Source organism: Staurois parvus, unplaced genomic scaffold, assembly GCF_062004578.1.
Source record: "Staurois parvus isolate SC_StPar_1 unplaced genomic scaffold, SC_StPar_1.0 ptg000779l, whole genome shotgun sequence".
Classification (NCBI taxonomy): domain Eukaryota; kingdom Metazoa; phylum Chordata; class Amphibia; order Anura; family Ranidae; genus Staurois; species Staurois parvus.
Window position 1 is genome coordinate 1,149,299 of NW_028318575.1, and position 20,947 is coordinate 1,170,245.

Below are 20,947 nucleotides of genomic sequence, written 5' to 3' on the forward strand. Positions count from 1 at the left end.
TTCATCAAATGTATTACTGCTTGGCTTTATACTGCTAGTGCATAATTGATAGATGGCACTGCTTTTCTTTAGTTTCCCTGATTCCATCCCGATTGCTTACTCCGACCAGCTATCAATGAGTGTCCCTGGTAAGAGAGAGCAGAGAGGCTGTTGGGCTGGAGCATGAATATTTGTGCCCTACTCTCACCAACCTACTCCCGCCAAGCTCTGGGAGTTTTCTTACCAGTGGTGCATGCTGAGGAAAGGTATAAGTATTTGGATTAACTTTGAGGAGAGGGGTTTTCTCTCCCAGGGTTAGGCCTGGGGGAGAGAGCCATGAGTGTTGGTATCCTCTTAGGTCTATTGGCTTGGGAGGGTTGCACATGTTTAATGGTCAATCCTGGGTCAAGGTCTGGAGTTGTCCTGTCTAGAATGGATGAAATCATACTCAAGCTGGTATATCAGGATCTCTACTGAAGGAGATGTCCTGGACAGCTGTGAGCAGCCGGAGCCCCTTAGAGGACTAGTAACTCACTTGGAGAATGGATAGAGACCTCTGCTCACTGACCATGGTACTCCTTAATTATGGAAACTTCATCCTTAAAGCTGAGTGGAAACTGTAATATGTTCAGAACTCTGCTCTGGGTATCTGATACCCTGAACCCTCTCTTCATTTTGATCAATTGCTGCCAAATTAATGCAACCACTCATCTTACATCTGACTGACTGACTTACATCCCCTACCATTTGCCACGGATTCAGCCCTTGAGTGAAATGCTTGTAGGCAGGTGCAATATGTTTTCTCCACTGTTGGGGGCGCTCAAACGAGTGCTGCCACGTCCTGGAGAGGAATTCAAAGGAAACCTGGTTTCTCTGTGGTTTCATGGTCATGGAGTATCATGCCAGTTGGCTGCGCTGCATCCATGTGACCCTTGGCAACCATCTTGGGTTAGCAAGGTCTTTAAAAGTCCCTGCCCCCGGCTTCTGCAAAGTGTGTAGAGTAGGGAGAGATACTATGTGTGTCAGGAAAAGCAACTAGCAGCAGGGAAAGGTTCCTGACAAGTAGGGATAGAGCAAGGATTCATAATCTTCTAAGAAGCCTTCCCTCTTTGAGACCAGACCGGTCAGGCCACCGTTCTCCTCGTTTCATCTCCTGATAGATGCATCTCTGCATTTGAACTGAACTGTAAGTGTTTTCCCTAGTGGTGCTCTCCCGCCTAGGGTTTTTGTAATTTGGCATTCTCTTCAATACAAGTTCCAAGTTTCACTACAACTGGACTCATTGTCTTTACTGCCACCACACCAAGCTGCACCTCCGACATGCTAGACCACCTGTCTCTGGGTGTCCCCAATATGCCTCTGTGGGTCAGGGTATTGCTACACTGGCTACATCCCCTGCTTCTTTGAGTCTCACTCCCCAGATTGCATTGTCCGTAATGTGAGATAAATGGAAAACAGTGAGATTCTGTTGTAATAACCATGAACTGGTGAAAGAAGCTGGGAGCTCAGATGAAGAGATCTTGTCACTAAAGTACTTGAATGCTATAAATAGGCGATGAGTCATTTAAACTGTCAGTCGAAACCCAAGAAGTGAAATACCAGCTTAGAAGGATAGAATGCAGTGTTCCTTAACATTATTAAAATGTGTAATGCTTTATAAAAGCCAGTGTTCTCCAAGTACTCCCTAACCTGGGTCACTGTATGCAGGCACCCCTTGACATAGAGTCATTTATTAGCCACATACAGCAGATGTTGTTGGTGCCTTGATGAGGTGTGTGCACTGAAGTGAAGACCTCACTGGTGACATGGATACTGGGGAGTGAGGTGTGGGCACTGAAGACCTCACTGGTGACATGGATACTGGGGAGTGAGGTGTGGGCACTGGAGATCAGTTGTCACTGGTGACATGGATAATGGGGAGTGAGGTGTGGGCACTGGAGATCAGATGTCACTGGTGACATGGATACTGGGGAGTGAGGTGTGGGCACTGGAGATCAGTTGTCACTGGTGACATGGATACTGGGGAGTGAGGTGTGGGCACTGGAGATCAGTTGTCACTGGTGACATGGATACTGGGGAGTGAGGTGTGGGCACTGAAGACCTCACTGGTGACATGGATACTGGGGAGTGAGGTGTGGGCACTGGAGATCAGATGTCACTGGTGACATGGATACTGGGGAGTGAGGTGTGGGCACTGAAGACCTCACTGGTGACATGGATACTGGGGAGTGAGGTGTGGGCACTGGAGATCAGTTGTCACTGGTGACATGGACACTGGGGAGTGAGGTGTGGGCACTGGAGATCAGATGTCACTGGTGACATGGATACTGGGGAGTGAGGTGTGGGCACTGGAGATCAGTTGTCACTGGTGACATGGATACTGCGGAGTGAGGTGTGGGCACTGAAGACCTCTCTGGTGACATGGATACTGGGGAGTGAGGTGTGGGCACTGGAGACCTCTCTGGTGACATGGATACTGGGGAGTGAGGTGTGGGCACTGGAGATCAGTTGTCACTGGTGACATGGACACTGGGGAGTGAGGTGTGGGCACTGGAGATCAGATGTCACTGGTGACATGGATACTGGGGAGTGAGGTGTGGGCACTGGAGATCAGTTGTCACTGGTGACATGGATACCGAGGAGTGAGGTGTGGGCACTGAAGTGAAGACCTCACTGGTGACATGGATACTGGGGAGTGAGGTGTGTGCACTGAAGACCTCACTGGTGACATGGGTACTGGGGAGTGAGGTGTGGGCACTGAAGTGAAGACCTCACTGGTGACATGGATACTGGGGAGTGAAGTGTGTGCACTGGAGAGCAGATCCCACTGGTGACATGGATACTGGGGAATGAGATGTGTGCATTGGAGTGCAGATGCCACTGGTGACATGGATACTGGGAACTGATGTGTGTGCACTGGAGTACAGATCTCACTGGTGACTTGGATACTGGGGACTGAGGTGTGTGCACTGGAGAGCAGATCCCACTGGTGACATGGATACTGGGGAATGAGATGGGTGCATTGGAGTACAGATCTCACTGGTGACTTGGATACTGGGGACTGAGGTGTGGGCACTGGAGTACAGATCTCACTGGTGACTTGGATACTGGGGACTGAGGTGTGGGCACAGGAGAGCAGATCTCACGGGTGACATGGATACTGGGAAATGAGATGTGTGCATTAAAGTGCAGATCTCACTGGTGACATGGATACTGAAAATCGATCCATCAGCCCATTTCTCTACCTCAGCCACTCAGGGGAAGCCCTTTATTCATTGATGAAATACATTAATTCCTGTGAATGGCCAAGCAGCTCAGCACAGCGCTCCCAGCGGGGACCAGCTTAGTCAAAGCTAACTATTTAGAGTCACAAGAAATATGGAGTTAGACTTTAACCCTCAAAATGGCCAAACTGTGTGGGTTGCACATGGTATAATAAAGCTTACCTGTAGTTAAAATGAACATCTCCGAATTGTGCACCATTTAGGAGATATTCGCTCTTTTTAAAAGTCAGCACATGCAATAAATAAACACAAATATATGCAGCTCTAAAAACATCTGAGAAATGGAACCGAAATACAATTTGAAAAAGTGTATTTACACGAAACGCGTTAGAGGGGTGTCCCCTAACAGTGACCACACTCCGCACGGCTCGTATGGATGGCCGGCGGCCATCTTGGAATCCCATTTTGATGTGATTTCTGCTGATTGGGCATATGAGAACGTGTGTGATCCCCCTGATGGCTGATGACTGAATACCCGGAGATGGGCTATCCCCTCCTGATGTGTGTTACCTGGATGTTGCTGGCCTGATGACCTGATGCTACAGTGTTCCATATCCAGATGACCAGGAGTAGGTCCTAAATATACTCCAATGCGCATGAGATTGCGCTGTCTGGTTAGTGCAATCAACACTTATCTGTTTACAGCCACAGGAGTCACCGTTTTTCCTCACCATGTCATTTTGATTGATTTACTATTGTCACCGATTATATCACTTGCACCTTGGACAAATTTATATATGAGACTGCGACACTGATGGTCTTAGCGGTAGTAAATGCTCTGTGCTCTGGCTCACTATAATATTCACCATATATTACTAATTGTATTTCGGTTCCATTTCTCAGATGTTTTTAGCGCTACATACAGTATATTTGTGTTATTTTTTTTGTATAGAGGTTTTAGAGGTTACAATATATCTAAAAATAATAAACAGTGTAGTGACACACTCAATCCCCTTAGAAATACTCAAATAAAAGGGGATAACACACAAAAATTGTGCAACACGTGACTTCCCACTAAGGGAATATAACAAGTGCAAGTGATAAATGCTCCAATCGTGATTCACAAAAAAGGGGCCACTCAGGTCACTGGAGGATTGAACACGAATTTTACACAGTCACTTGCATGATCATCGAATGGAAGCACTTTCATCAGATTGTATATAGTGTATATACAGTCAGGTCCATAAATATTGGGACATCGACACAATTCTAACATTTTTGGCTCTATACACCCCCACAATGGATTTGAAATGAAACGAACAAGATGTGCTTTAACTGCAGACTGCCAGCTTTAATTTGAGGGTATTTACATCCAAATCAGGTGAACGGTGTAGGAATTACAACAGTTTGCATATGTGCCTCCCACTTGTGAAGGGGCCAAAAGTAATGGGACAGAATAATAATCATAAGTCAAACTTTCACTTTTACTTGGTTGCAAATCCTTTGCAGTCAATTACAGCCTGAAGTCTGGAATGCATAGACATCACCAGATGCTGGGTTTCATCCCTGGTGATGCTCTGCCAGGCCTCTACTGCAACTGTCTTCAGTTCCTGCTTGTTCTTGGGGCATTTTCCCTTCAGTTTTGTCTTCAGCAAGTGAAATGCATGCTCAATCGGATTCAGGTCAGGTGATTGACTTGGCCATTGCATAACATTCCACTTCTTTCCCTTAAACTCTTTGGTTGCTTTTGCAGTATGCTTTGGGTCATTGTCCATCTGCACTGTGAAGCGTCCAATGAGTTGTGAAGCATTTGGCTGAATATGAGCAGATAATATTCCCGAAACACTTCAGAATTCATCCTGCTGCTTTTGTCAGCAGTCACATCATCAATAAATACAAGAGAACCAGTTCCATTGGCAGCCATACATGCCCACGCCATGACACTACCACCACCATGCTTCACTGATGAGGTGGTATGCTTAGGATCATGAGCAGTTCCTTTCCTTCTCCATACTCTTCTCTTCCCATCACTCTGGTACAAGTTGATCTTGGTCTCATCTGTCCATAGGATGTTGTTCCAGAACTGTGAAGGCTTTTTTACATGTCGTTTGGCAAACTCTAATCTGGCCTTCCTGTTTTTGAGGCTCACCAATGGTTTACATCTTGTGGTGAACCCTCTGTATTCACTCTGGTGAAGTCTTCTCTTGATTGTTGACTTTGACACACATACACCTACCTCCTGGAGAGTGTTCTTGATCTGACCAACTGTTGTGAAGGGTGTTTTCTTCAGCAGGGAAAGAATTCTTTGGTCATCCACCACAGTTGTTTTCCGTGGTCTTCCGGGTCTTTTGGTGTTGCTGAGCTCACCGGTGCGTTCCTTCTTTTTAAGAATGTCCCAAACAGTTGTTTTGGCCACGCCTAATGTTTTTGCTATCTCTCTGATGGGTTTGTTTTGTTTTTTCAGCCTAATGATGGCTTGCTTCACAGATAGCGACAGCTCTTTGGATCTCATCTTGAGAGTTGACAGCAACAGATTCCAAATGCAAATAGCACACTTGAAATGAACTCTGGACCTTTTATCTGCTCATTGTAATTGCGATAATGAGGGAATGACACACACCTGGCCATGGAACAGCTGAGAAGCCAATTGTCTCCATTACTTTTGGTCCCTTAACAAGTGGGAGGCACATATGCAAATTGTTGTAATTCCTACACCGTTCACCTGATTTGGATGTAAATACCCTCAAATTAAAGCTGACAGTCTGCAGTTAAAGCACATCTTGTTCGTTTCATTTCAAATCCATTGTGGTGGTGTATAGAGCCAAAAATATTAGAATTGTATCGATGTCCCAATATTTATGGACCTGACTGTATATGCACTGTGTGTGGACTGTTTTTTGAGTCTATATTAATTCTGAGAGTCACTGTTGCATTTTTTTTGTGAATCACGATTGGAGCATTTATCACTTGCACTTGTTATATTCCCTTAGTGGGAAGTCACGTGTTGCACAATTTTTGTGTGTTATCCCCTTTTATTTGAGTATTTCTAAGGGGATTGAGTGTGTCACTACACTGTTTATTATTTTTAGATATATTGTATATTTATTTAAGCGCTACACTTTTTTGTATTAATTAGTCACTTCACCTAATAGGTAATATGGTTAGTGTCAGCAGCTTTTTAGGATTAGGGCTCTATTTCAAGCGCAGGAGGATTTTTTCTTTATTTCTAGGTTTTAGCAGCTTTTTATGTGTGTTTATCCACCCAGCGCTCGTTTATCTATATCTTTTAATCTTCTTTTATGTGTTTGCATCTACTTTTTTTTTATAGGTTAGCTGTTATTGCACGGGTGCGCGGTTATTACATATTTCTAATTTGCCCTTTTACATAGTCGGACTGGGCAAGGTGACAGTGTCACTTTAATAAATGCTCGCAAGCAGCTAGTCCCAGCTCAAGAATAGACTCTTAGCTTTAAAATTAAGGCTCACTTTTTTCCAAGGTAACCAAAGACAAAAACATCAAACTCTTCCACCCTCATTCCAGGTAGTGCGCTGATTTACTTGTGGGCCTAGAACATTGGCTTTTTATGTTAAAGTAGCTTTGAGTAAATGGTACACTTTTACAAAGAGAAAAAAAATTATACGAAAATGAATTTCTTTTTAACCATGCAAAGTTTACCCGTGGCAAGAGTCATGTCCACATTTATCACCGATGCCAATTCTCCAGGACCATGCTATCGCCCTATCATCACCGCTTTGCCACTCACGTCAACATCCTAACTCGCTAGCTACCAACTGCAAAAGTGCAAACTAATCGGTGTACGATCGGTGTTAATTAGAGGTCCTCTGGCTAAATGTGAAAACTAGCTAGTCTAACAAGTCACAATGGGGTTCTGATTCCGAGTTGAATAATTGCCTTGTCGTACTCCCTGCCGTGCTCAATATTAAACGAAAATAACCGCCGATGCTTTTGCGCCCCCCCACCCCCATCCCCCTCCCCCCCGTCCGATGTGTCTCCACCTATTTAAATAATTCCACTTGGTTTGGGGACTCCAGACCTTTATAAATTAACAGCGGGAAAATACCAAAGGTGTCAGCTTGCATATGTATTATCTTTTTTGTGTAATGCTTAAATATGTATTATGGATTGACTGACATAAATTAGGCAGATTTCAGAATCCGCAGGCTGTGGCTTGCGAAGGACCCCTTGCTGTCTGACATTTCATCCTTGTCAAAGATCAAATTATTTTAATTTAGGCTGTAAATTATAAGGAATGAAGTCTTCTTTGTGGGAATTCCCTGTGGTAATCTGACTTTTGTTGTTACTGCTGCTTGTCAGTGTGCAAAAAATATTATATGCATGCAAATGAGCTTGGAAAAGGTGTACTATCTAATTATCCATCCAGTGCCTTCCACTTGAACCCAGTGGGTAGTCTGACACGCAGTATGTGTTTGATTCATAGAGGCCTGCAGGGTATTTACACAAGATTACTTTTAATTATGAAATTAATATCTTTTTATCTGAAATGTATAGAAGCTGGCACAGCCATGACCAGAATTTTTATCAAACTCTGTTTTACGATATAGGCTAAATAAAAAAAAAAGGGTGTTAAATAAAGAGTTAGCTTGAAGAGACCCTGTCATCAATCAAAAAAAAAAATTGCAAGCAAAAGCATGGAAAGATCAAGGAACTGCTTACTTGCATTTTTTTGGGGAATGCGACCTATTCAGGAAGAGTTAGCTCCCCCCGCGCTCTTGCCGTGACATAGCCCTCCTCTTTTGGGAGTATATATTTTCTGTCTGTGATGGCACAGCTCCTTTGCCCCTCCCTATATAACCTTTAATGTAGCTGCTGGGGGAGGAGTGATAATATAGTGTCACTTGAGTGCGAGGTTGCTGACATGACATCTAAGGTGACAGTGCTCAGTCTTAGGTCCTTTGGATGCAGGGGCGGATTGACAACTCATGGGGCCCCCGGGCAATAGGGGATCATGGTGCCCCTGTGTCCTCGCCCACAATCAAACCACACACAAAAAAGCCTATGAAAAGGTACCAGGGGTATCTCATGGGGCTCCCTACTGACCCAGGGCCCTCAGGCAGTGCCCGTGTTCCCAAATGGTCAGTCCGCCCCGTTTGGATGTCTACACAAGGTAGGCTTTAACAGCCAAAAAGCATGCAAAGAAAAAGTTTAATGCACATATAATCTTATGGAAGTCTGCTGAATGAAATGAATGGCGTGGCTGTAGCATCCCCTTGAGGTAGGTTGTTAAGCCAGATCCCATGCTGACACCTACAGTAAAGTTTTCAGTGATGTTGGGTCTGAGACCCAAAATACCACCCATCGCGTTCACTATATTGTTCCTCACTATAGTCAGCCCTAAGGCTATGTCGGGAACAGGGGCGGACTGACCATTTGGAAACTCGGGCACTGCCCGAGGGCCCGGGGTCAGTAGGGGGCCCCATGAGATGCCCTTGGTAACTTTTTCAAAGGCTTTTTTGAGTTTGGGCAAGGACACAGGGGCCCCATGATCCCCTATTGCCCAGGGGCCCCATGAGTTGTCAGTCCGCCCCTGGTCGGGAATCACAGGCTTACACACTTTCAAGAGGCCTCTAATTTTTCCAGTGGTTCCAAGCCTATTCCACAGGGGTCTCATGGAACACCCGAGGTCCATGAGACATGGTGGACCAGGTCACCAGGTGTGTGCAACCAGTGGAACCATTCCTACTACCACCAAGCAGGCTGACCCTCTTTCACTAGGCCACCACTCACTCCCAACTTGAATCAGCTATAAAGTCCTGACTAACAGGGGTGCTGCCCTGCTACGTGGTGACAGGGACTCCTTTAACAGAACGCAGATTGACAGATGAGATACAGTTTTGCTTACTGAGGTGAAGAAGGCTAGAAGAGAACATTTTTTCAGCTAAGCTTTCCATAATTAAAATCCTTTTTGTGACAATAGTAAAATGAAAAAAGACAGTAAAAGTGGACCCAAGCTATGCTTTGCAATTTAACAGGTTCTCTAAACTGTCTACCTCTCCATCTGTAATAATCACCTTCCTTTTGCTACCTATCTTCTCCATTCCGCTGCTGGAAAAAAAAGAGAAGATGCAATTTGTAATTAGTAAGTTGTGACTTGGGGCTTACACAGGGCTGAGAATGTTCTACTTGCCATCATGTGACAGGGCAGGGTGTCTGAGTGGCCAGTCACTAAGCACAGTACCTTCACGTGGGAAGAAGGGCACCCCATAACTTAGAGTACCTGAGAACAAAAAGAAGAGTGCATTTGTGGTTCTGGGGAGGGCAGAAGTTACATTATACTTCTCCTTTGCCCTAAATGGGCAAAGCACCAATTCTGGTGAGAAATTCCCAACCTCCATGTCATAACTGTGTCATGTAGTGACATATAGGTCAACAGTTGGAGCCATGTAGTTCAACAGAGGACAAGGAGATTGACACTCCTGGAAGTGTTGGTTCAGTTGGCGATTTCCGATCATCAAAGCAGTGTTTGGCCATGTGTAGTATTTTACTGTCGTCTTTTCAGGTAAAGCCTTAATCTTTCCTGCCACATGAAAGTGCTGTACTTGGTGACTGGCCCTGCAGGCAAAACATTGCTGTAATGTAGGGGCCAGAAGAATCCTCAGTTCTCTGAAAGTTCTTGGCACATACGTGGAGTTTCCTCATTCAGCCGAATGTGAGGCCAGGTACTGATGTTGAGAAGACCCAGCTCACAATTGGAGTTCCAAGTCATCCCAAAGGTGTTCCGTAGGGTTGAGTTCAGGGCTCTGTACAGAGAGTACCTTAGTTCCTTAACACCAAATTCATACAAAAAATGTCTTTATTGAGCTGGCTTTTTGCACTGGACCGCAGTGATGCTGGAACAATAAAGGGTCTTCCCCAAACTGATCCCACAGGGTTGGAAGCACCCAGCTGTCTAAAACAGCCTTTCTCAACCCCTTTATCCCAGATGAACCCCTAAAAGTATTTTTTGGCTTTAGGGAACCCCTGTTAAAAAAATATTGGGAATAAGGGGGGAAATATCATCATTTGGGTGTTATTTATTAAAATCGGCACTGGTGCAACTCTGAATAGAAACTAATCAGCTTTCAGGTTTTATTGAGAAAGCTCAATTGAACAAGCTGAAGTTAGAAGCTGATTGGCTACCATGCACAGCTAGACAGGATTCTGAGTGCACCGCTTTTAGTAAATCTCCCCTTTAGTGTCATGCTACTAGCTCTGCCAAAAAGCATTGGTCCTTAAACTAGGCAGATAAGAAGTAAGTCATCCACAGCTCAAAGAATCCCTAGCAACCATAGAAGGAGCCCTAGGGTTCTACAGAATCCTGGATGAGAATGGGTGGTCTCAAATGTCTTTGTATCTTTCAACATTAATAGTATCCTTCACATCATCCTTTTTGTGCAGAAGTGTTCCTTTGCTACTAAGGTCCAGAAGACAAGCTACAAGATCTTGACCAGGTGATATAAGCTACCTACCACCCTACACCGTATCTTTCCCCAGGTATCTAGTATGTGCCCATGGCGTTGTAGATGGCTGCATGTCGCATGTTGCATATCTTTTGGAACTGTCCGAAGATCAAGAGGTGTCAAGCAACTGACCAATGTTGAGCTAACTGAGAACCATGCGGCATGCCTGTTGCACCTGTCGGAGCATCCTATTAAGAAATATAAGGCCTCACTCACTATTCAGCTGCTATGGCATGCATCCACCTATGTTGGATGTCTGTGCATCTGCTCTCAAGATCCATTAGGTTCTCCAAAGTAAACAAATTTAGAGACATGGAAGATCTCACAGCTGCCCTTCACAATTGGAGGAGACTTTTTGTGACAAAATGTAGACCCTGGCAATCCTTTGTGTATACTAATGCCTATCTTCAGGAGGCTTCATAACCTGGGTGATCCTGTGGGGGCTCTTGCTCTTGAACCTCAGGCAAGAGAGTTGCTCTTATAGTTGCCTACAGTTTTTTCTGTTTCCTTTCTCTGGTTATAGTATCCTTCATTGGAAACACCTGATTTCCGTCAATTGGAGGGAGTACACCTACTTTTGGCCCTAGAGTGTACAGGCTGGATTCTTTTAATAAGAAGTATAGTCCAAAAGTAGGATAAAAGCTCTCTACAACAAAAGCTGTCCTCATCCCATATATCATGTTTCTTCTGTAGGGGATACAGGAGCTTGTTCAGGTTCTTGTCAGCCTCTCAGTCATCCAAACAAAAGAAAAGCAATGGCATCCAGTCTTTATTCCTCTATATGTCTTTATTTCCTCTCCAGCTCACATACAAGGCATGGCAGACATGCTAACATTTTTGGCTGATATGGCCTGGCTGTAGATGTACTGTAAGCACCCAGTGGTGTATTTAGGTTTCGTGCTGCCCTAGGCGACACAAAAATTGGCTCCCCTCCATTGACCAACAACACCCCAGTCCCCCCCCACCTGAGAGAGCCTTCCATTACCACCGCCAACCATACACTGGCAAGCCCCACCGCCACCCCGACAAGAGATAAGACACTCACCTTCATAGCTTGACATCCCAGGGAACAAGAGTCGGGCTCTGCATACACCGTCAAGCAGCCCGCAGACTCTCTCAGATCCCACATGGTCCCTGTGCTGCGTGTGTCCCTTCTTCCTTTCCTTCTTTCGGTGGACAGCAATGCCCCCCTGAAAAATGCTGCTGCCCCCCTGAAAAATGCTGCTGCCCCCCTGATAAATGCCGCCCTAGGCAAATGCCTTGTTTGCCTTCTGGAAAATACACCCCTGTAAGCACCTCTACCACACTTTGTAAGATAGAGAACAAATTAACACATATAAATGATAAAAGACCAGGTGCCATTTTCTCTTTTTTCTTTCAATGAAAGGCTTCTGCTTCCTCCACAGACCCCTCACTTGTTATCCACACAATGCTTCTAGAAAAAAGAAAAAACTATCTTTGTCCTCTTATAAAACGGCTGAATTTGGCGATTTCTCCTGAGTCCTCTTTCAAGTTTTCATACATATCTGCTATCAAAGAGAATCATTCGCCCAGCCGATCTATATGGTTTTTTTTTAATGTTACTGGTCTGAAATAGCAAACGAAGGTGCGATCATGCTTTCAAACTACCATCAACACAACTAATGTATTGGCAGAATGAGGAAGTGGCCGTCTCTCTTCTCGTTGAATTGAACATCGTTGGTCATTTCCTTAAATGCATTTCTAACTCTCTCCGTTCTTCCTGCTGCTTTGATTACTACAATCTTCAGGTCTATATATAACCTGTTGTCTGCCTCCATTTGTTATATATTTTCTTTGAAGCTTGTATATAAACTCCTAAAGGGCATTTAACCCCAAAGGGCTTCATTTTACTTTTGTATTTGCCTGCCCTAAATAATAAATGCTACATGCAGTTTTAAAGCTGAACTCCAGGCAGGTGTGAAATGTCAAAAATTAATGTAGCTCTGTATTCATTGAAGAGTAACTCCACTTTTGTTGAAAAAAAAAAAAAGAAATTCCCTCTGGGTGATCTCTGTACATTGCAGGGATTTTACCAAACTTTGTTGCAGATTCTTACCTTTTGTTATTCTGAAGAAATAGCTGTTTGTCTGTGTCCATGTGCAGAGTGAAGGTAAATGGGAGTGATTGTAAAATGATCAATCAGCTGCTGCACGTGCGGGGCTCTATTGAGGTAAATAGGAGTGTTTGTTAAATGATCAATCAGCTGCTGCACGTGCAGGGCTCTATTGAGGTAAATGGGAGTGATTGTTAAATGATCAATCAGCTGCTGCACGTGCGGGGCTCTATTGAGGTAAAGGGGAGTGATTGTAAAATGATCAATCAGCTGCTGCACGTGCAGGGCTCTATTGGGGTAAAGGGGAGTGATTGTAAAATGATCAATCAGCTGCTGCACGTGCGGGGCTCTATTGAGGTAAATGGGAGTGATTGTTAAATGATCAATCAGCTGCTGCACGTGCGGGGCTCTATTGAGGTAAATGGGAGTGACTGTAAAATGATCAATCAGCTGCTGCACGTGCGGGGCTCTATTGAGGTAAAGGGGAGTGATTGTAAAATGATCAATCAGCTGCTGCACGTGCAGGGCTCTATTGGGGTAAAGGGGAGTGATTGTAAAATGATCAATCAGCTGCTGCACGTGCGGGGCTCTATTGAGGTAAATGGGAGTGATTGTTAAATGATCAATCAGCTGCTGCACGTGCGGGGCTCTATTGAGGTAAATGGGAGTGACTGTAAAATGATCAATCAGCTGCTGCACGTGCGGGGCTCTATTGAGGTAAAGGGGAGTGATTGTAAAATGATCAATCAGCTGCTGCACGTGCAGGGCTCTATTGAGGAAAGTGGCAGGGTCTGCATCCCTGTAGATGCGATTTCCTTTTGGGGGTATCTCACCAAAAATGAAATTTCTGTAGCAATGGATGCCCAAATCTGACTTGTATCTTAGTGCAGACTTCTGGGAAAATCAGTGAGCCGATCACACAAGCAGGAAATGACATTTCTGGGGTGAATTCTGTATATCTGTGTACAGGACGCCTCCAGGTTGCCATATTTGCATTATATTTTACAGAAAAGTACAGCCCTGCAGATTAAAATGGAAAGATCATTTCTAAAACCATTCAATTACAATATGACTTGTGTCGCAATTGTATATGCAATATTATTTTTTATTATTATTTGCTATTTTTTTTCCTACGAAAGTGAAGTTACCCTATAATGCATCATCATGTGTATGTCTTAAATGTAAGCAGTGATTAAGCAGTGCAAGAGCCAATCAGATGCGCTGTATTGCAAGGGGCAAAAAAATGAAAAGAATGAGAGATGACCTCATCAGTCTACTGCTTCACTGTCTTGTCACATGCTGGGGGGAAGGAATCATTAAGTGTTATTGAACTGCAGTAGAGAAAACCCAGGCCTCCTGCCAGGGCTCTGCTATGTGATGTGTGCAGAGCTGTGAAAATCTTAAAACTGGATGGACAGCAATACAAAATATTTGTCAGGTAAGCAGGGGCGGACTGACAACTCATGGGGCCCCTGTGCAATAGGGGATCATGGGGCCCCTGTGTCCTTGCCCACACTCAAAGCACACCCAAAAAAGCCTATAGAAGGTACCAGGGGCATTTCATGGTGCCCCCTACTGACCCCGGATCCTCGGGCAGTGCCCGAGTGTTCGAATGTTCAGTCGGCCCTTCAGGTAAGCCAGCTCCAATATAGGTATTTTATCTGTATATTTAGCTGTTTTCCCAAAGCTCAGCTTTAAATCAACTATTTAAGAAAAAGGAAATGAGCAGATCCCTGTAAAAAAAAGCCATGAAAACTTACCTGTCCCACAGCTCGACTTACCTGTCACAAAACCACGTCAGCAACATAGTTACAGGATGAAAAAAGACACAAATCCATCTAGTTTAACCAATATGAAAAAATGAATGAATAAAAAAACCTCCATAAACAGAACCCTATATCCACAGCTGATTGAGGACTAGGGAGAAAAACCCCCTATGCAGCAGGATCCATTTTGCTCCAGTGGGGGGAGAAATTCCTTCCTGATCCCCCAGGATGCAATCGGACATTCCCTGGATCAATCCTTGGTGTAATTACCTATAAATGTTAACATCCAATTATATTTTGTTCATTTAGGAATGCATCCAGCTCTTTTTTAGAACAACCCACTGATCTGGCCACAGCTAGTTCTTGATGGAGTCTATTACAAATGTTCACAGCTCTTACTGTGAAGAGGCCTTTCTGTATGTGAAGCATGGCTTCTTTTCAGCAGGAATGCAGGGGAACGCAGTTGTGGCTCCTCCAGCACTGAATGTATGAAATAGCAAGGGGTGCTGGAGTGTGCTGGAGTGTCTATTGATGCTGGCTGCTGAGGGATTTATTGTTGTTGGTAGGGGTCTATTATTGCTGGGGTGAATTTATTGTTGCTAGGGAGGGGGGGCATTTTGTTGCAGGGAATCGAGCAATACACTATGCTATCACCCAAGGGGTGGGGGGCAGAATGTTTTTGCAGGGGCAGTCTAATACATTTGGGTTTTTTGCATGGTGGAGAGTAGAATAAGAGGCACCAACTCTGAATCTATGCATATCCATGCCTCTGCAATTGACATTAGGCAATTTAATATTTTGATATTACTAGCCTGTATATTGGGGCAGCAAAGTGGCTAAGTGAAAAGGGAAAAGTCCTGGAAGTCGCACATCTCTGCAGAACCCTGTAAGAAGGTGTATGAACAATCCCCATGATTAAGCACTGTGTGCAGAGTGAAACATGTTGGGGGCGTGGCCTGGTTGGATACCGAGCTGAGGCTGTCATACACCTTCTTACAGGGTATTGCAGAGATGTGCGACTTTTCCATTAGATGTCCAGCGCTGGGACAAGCTCTGTCCTTGTCTGCACTCCAAGCTGTTGCTACATTAGAGAACCCGGCAGAGCCTTGGGCAGCATCTGTCAATTTAGCTTGGGTCACAGTGGCTAAGTGGTTAGAACTTCTGCCTAGCACCACTAGGGTCGTTGGTTCAAATCCCAACCATGGCACTATCTGCCTGCAGCAGGGGTGGACTGACAACTCATGGTGTCCCGGGCAATAGGGGATCATGGGGCCCCTGTGTCCTCGCCCACACTCAAACCACACCCAAAAAAAGCCTATGAAATGTACTAGGGGCATCTCATGGGGCCCCCTACTGACCTCAGGCAGTGCCCGAGTGCTCAAATGGTCAGTCCGCCCCTGGCCTGGAGTTTGCACGTTCTCCCTCTGCCTGTGTGGGTTTCCTCCAAGACATGCTAGTAGGTTAATTGGCTCCCATCTAAATTGGCCCTATTATGTGTATAATTGTGAGTTAAGGACCTTAGATTGTAAGCTCTGTGAGGGAAAGCACTGATGTGAATGCACAATATGCACTCACCGACCAATTTATCAGGTACATCTTTTCAGTTTGTGGGTATGGGTATTGAGGTCTGAGCCGCAAACATCACTCGCGGGTCCTCTTCTGACGTCACATCCGGTTGCTGGAACGCCCACCGGCCGTGGACAGAACGGCGGTGTAAGGAGAGGGATCCCCCCTAGTGAGCTCTATGGGTTGGTCCCCCCACTGGTACCTGTACAATGTGAGTGCCTCCAGTTTGTTTCCTACATATACACTTTTTAATAAAGATGGCTGCACTATGTTTACTCATTTGGGCTTTATCCTGAGAGATGTTCTGAGATGTTCTGAGAATGGAGGATATTGTCCAATGCCGCCTAAGTGGATGGGTTCTAAGGAGATTGCAGAACGCGGCATCCCACCTAATTCGTACAACATTTGATCTTACATGCTTGTTGACTACTTTGTTAGCCAAGGTGATCTGGTAAGTGTATTATTTGATCACAAAAGTGGGTGGAACATGGTAGATGTTAGAAGAAATTATCATTTCACTTTAGAAAACGGTATTTGGGGACTTTTTGGTTGGACTCTCTGCTATACACCATTTGAATTGCTAAGCAGCCAATCACATGGCAGCAACTCAATGCATTTAGGCATGTAGACGTGGTGAAGATGACTTGCTGAAGTTCAAAGCGAGCATCAGAATGGGGAAGAAAGGGGATTTAAGTGACTTTGAACGCGGCATGATTGTTGGTACCAGACGGGCTGGCCTGAGTATTTCAAAAACTGCTGATCTACTGAGATTTTCACGCAGAGTTTACAGAGAATGGTCTGAAAAAGAGAAAATATCCAGTAAGTGACAGTTGTGTGGCGGAAAGTGCCTTGTTGGTGTTAGAGGTCAGAGGAGAATGGGCAGACTGGTTGCTGCAACATTCAGATGGTGGGGTCAGAATTTGGTGCAAACATGAAAGCATGGATCCATCCTGCCTTGTATCAACGGTTCAGGCCGGTGGTAGAATGAGGGATATTTTCTTGGCACTAGCAAGGCGCACCTAATAATGTGGCCAGTGAGTGTATATATAAAGCGCTGCATACATTGATGGTACTATATACAGTAATTACCTGTAATAAATATATAAAGGGAAGGGTTTTTTTTACTTTTTTACAAGTATTTTTGTTTTTTTTACAGTGTGATGGCATTCAGATGGACATGTGCAACATCTCCCTTGAAGGCATTGCTATTCTCAACATCCCGAGCATGCATGGTGGTTCAAATCTTTGGGGGGAGACCAAAAAAAGGAGGACTAATCGAAGAATAGAAAAGAAGAATCTCGACAAAAGGACCACAGTCACTGATGTGAAAGAGTTGAAATTTGCAGTCCAAGGTACAGTAAATTCCATAAATTCTGCAATGTATGCATAAGCAAGGGAATTGCATTATTACAGCTGCTGTGACACCTCATGAACAAGGCAGGTATTAAAAAACAGGCAACCCAGTCATGAGAAATCCTGTCTTAGCTTCTTATGCACTTTCCTGTGTACCTGCCAAGGTGCAAACTGAACATTTGGGGCAGGTAGCAGAGCATTGTTGATCACCTATAACTGCTTTCTGCAATATCGACTGAACAATCCCATTGCTGTATGCCATTAGCCAATCATTTGCTTTTAATGGAGGAAAGTTACAAAGAACGTAATTTTTGTATCCACTGCTAATGTGCATTGGTTAACCACTTCCAGTCCGGACACTTTTACCCCCTTCCTGTCCAGGACAATTTTAAGCTTTCAGCGCTATCACACTTTGAATGACCAATGCGCGGTCATGCAATACTGTACCCATATGAATTTTTTACTGTTTTTTTTAGACAGATAAAGCTTTATTTTGGTGGTATTTATTCACCGCTGGGAGTTTTATTTTTTTTGCTATGTAAATGAAAGTCCAAAAATTTTGAAAAAAAGTGTTTTTCTTATAAAATTTTGCAAATAAATAATCTTTCATCATAAATCTTGACCAAAATCTATTCGGTTATGTTTTTAGAAAAATAAATAAATAAGCCAAATCAGTTTATAACCAAAAATTATAATTTTTAAACATTTTTTTTACATTTTTATTTTATTTTTTTATATTATTATTTATGGGTTTTTTTTTTTCTTTACATACTGTCACCCTAGCAGTACAGTGTCACCATGGTGACACTGTACTACTTGTAGGGGGTGATGAAGATTTTTTTTTTTTTTTACATTGATTGCTTTTACACCCATATAGGATGTAAAAGCAATCATTTCTCTTTCTCTGTCTGCATTCTTGCAGCCATTGAGAAATACTGAGTGAGCTGTGATTGGTCACACCTTGTCACATGGTACAAGGCTGTTGTGAATAGCCTTGTACCATGTGACCTCTGTGATCATTCACAGATTTCACACGTAGTAAGCAATGATGTCACAAGTGACATCTTGCTTACTACTTTGCATGTGATCACTGATTGGCCAATCAGTGATCACATGATCAGGACCGAGGTCCCGTCCGACGATCGGTGTTTCACTGTGTCCGGAGAACACAGCGGGCAGGGAGCGCGCACAGCTAGAAAAGGCGGGTGCCGTTTATGAACGGCAACCCGCCCCTGGAGTGCCACCGCCCTGCCGTTTATAAACAGCAGGCGGACGGCAAGTGGTTAAAGTCAGGGGTGCTCAACTCTTTGGAAAGCAAGGGCCACTTAAGTGATTTGGTAACCGGCCACAGGGCACAATGAAATAAAATGGTTCGGAATTTAGAATTGTTTATTTTGAATAGGATAATGAACATTTTCCTCCTGCAGCCGTTCAGTGCCGGCGGGAGGGAGAGGAGGGTAAGCTGGATTTCAGCGGTTACAGGAGGAAAATGGAGAGGATTGGTTCGAGTATATGCCGTCCATGCCCACCCAAGTGTAAAACAGAATGTGACAGGGAGGTCGCACAGGCCCCCTGGACCATGGGACAGGGTCACCATTGCAACCCCTGATGCTACATAAGTGGTTGGGAGGTGTGTGGTTTCCACTATGGGATTTTACCACCCCCCACACCACAAATGTAAACAATCCCTCACTGTGCTGAGCCCCCCAATAAGGCTGCTTCCCAGGGGCGGACTAACCATTCAAGCACTCGGGCACTGCCTGAGGGCCCGGGGTCAGTAGGGGGCCCCATGAGATGCCCCTGGTACCTTTAATTGGCTTTTCCATAGGCTTTTTTGGGTGTGGGTGAGGACACAGGGGCCCCATGATCCCCTATTGCCCAGGGGCCCTATGAGTTGTCAGTCCGCCCCTGCTGCTTCCACACTGATGTGCTGCAGTTTACCCACACCACGGGTGCTGCACAGTGCACCTGCGGCTTTCCTGCAGATTAGCTGCAATTTATCATGGACTTCTAATATATCTTATGGGTGTTGTGCACTTTCTGAAAGCGCACCAAAACTCCTGCATTCGGCTTCCCTGGTTTGAGATTGAGGGCCATATCAGAGGGCTCCGAGGGCCACAGGTTGGGCACCCCTGGGTTAAGTAATGTAGAACATCAAGGTACCAGGGCTATACAATCAAGGAATGTGGAAAGATTGTGCTGGACTTGTGCTGGACTTGCAAGGTCATCCTATTGGTACTTCCATCCAATCCTATTGTAATGATATTGCCATAGGTGTTCTGCTGAGGGAGCGACTTTTACACCCCAGAGAATCTTCACTATTCCATTGGCCTGTTGTGTAATGTAGTAAAAATGGAAATTGAAGCACCACACCACTTCAAAAAGATTGGTCATTAACTTTATTCCGATGGTCACGGGGACAATCAAAAGAGTTCCTATGTGTTTTGGTGGTCCAAAAACACCCCCTTCATCAGGACTTGGGATAGAAAACTTGTATGTATATAGACTAGATGTTGGTTGGTTTGGTGGCTAAACCATCTGCTAACAAGACCCATGCAGACAATCACACTTGAAGAAATTGAAGGTCCAGTTACATATAGTCCATGTTCTAGTTTTCTATCTCAAGTCCTGATGAGGGGAATGTTTTCAGATCCCCATAACGCGTTGGATACCCTTTTGATTGTCCCTCTGACCCTTACTGGAATAAAATTATATCTGGACCTTTTAGCAGTGGTGTGGTGCTTCAACTCACATTTTTGAGGCAATCAAGGATGACCAGATGGAAGGATTTAGTATTGAACCTTTGGCAGCAGGGACTATTGTGAAGGCAGCAGTGTCAGATCTCGCCACTGCCACCAGAATGTGACAATTGCACTCTCAGCCTCAACCTGCACAAAGATTTTCCAGCAATTCTGAACTTAAAGAGATGCCTGTGAAACTCGCAGCCATGCCCAGACAGGAATGTATAGAGTTTTAAATATGGAAGCATTCTTCAAAGGATTCTTTCATTTGTTATTTAGAGCACAGAGAGATTGATTTTTTTTAAAACATTTTCTGTTGAAAAAAAAAAAGAAAAAAGAAAAAATTTACAGAAAAAGTGTAAAGCAGAAAATAACAAAAGTCAAATACACAGAATTAAAAATGTACTTGGCAAAGATGCCTGGTTTTTGGCATCTGTGCAGAGTCCAATTCACTTCAGAACTAGTCCATTACAGGTTCTCTCATTAATGGCTCTTATGGCTCTCTCAATCAGGGGCGGACTGACAACTCATGGGGCCCCCTGGGCAATAGGGGATCATGGGGCCCCTGTGTCCTTTCCCACACTCAAAGCACACCCAAAAAAGCCTATAAAAGGTACCAGGGGCATTTCATGGGGCCCCCTACTGACCCCGGCAGTGCCCGGGTGCTCGAATGGTCAGTCCGCCCCTGCTCTCAATATTTACTCTTTCAGTATCCTTTAAAAATGAGCACTACCAAGCTGCAGATGAAGCTATCTTTTCTTGACC

The 20,947-nt window shown here is 44.5% G+C and overlaps 1 protein-coding gene across 2 annotated transcripts in view; it reads left to right on the forward strand.

Moving 5' to 3' along the window:
• Positions 1-20,947, forward strand: part of DGKB (diacylglycerol kinase beta) — a 784,212-nt gene that overhangs the window by 599,303 nt on the left and 163,962 nt on the right. For both annotated transcript variants that reach the window (XM_089654572.1, XM_089654573.1), the window contains one exon: positions 17,245-17,440. In XM_089654572.1, the coding sequence (XP_089510698.1) occupies positions 17,245-17,440 (196 nt within the window). The remainder of the gene's footprint in view (positions 1-17,244; positions 17,441-20,947) is intronic.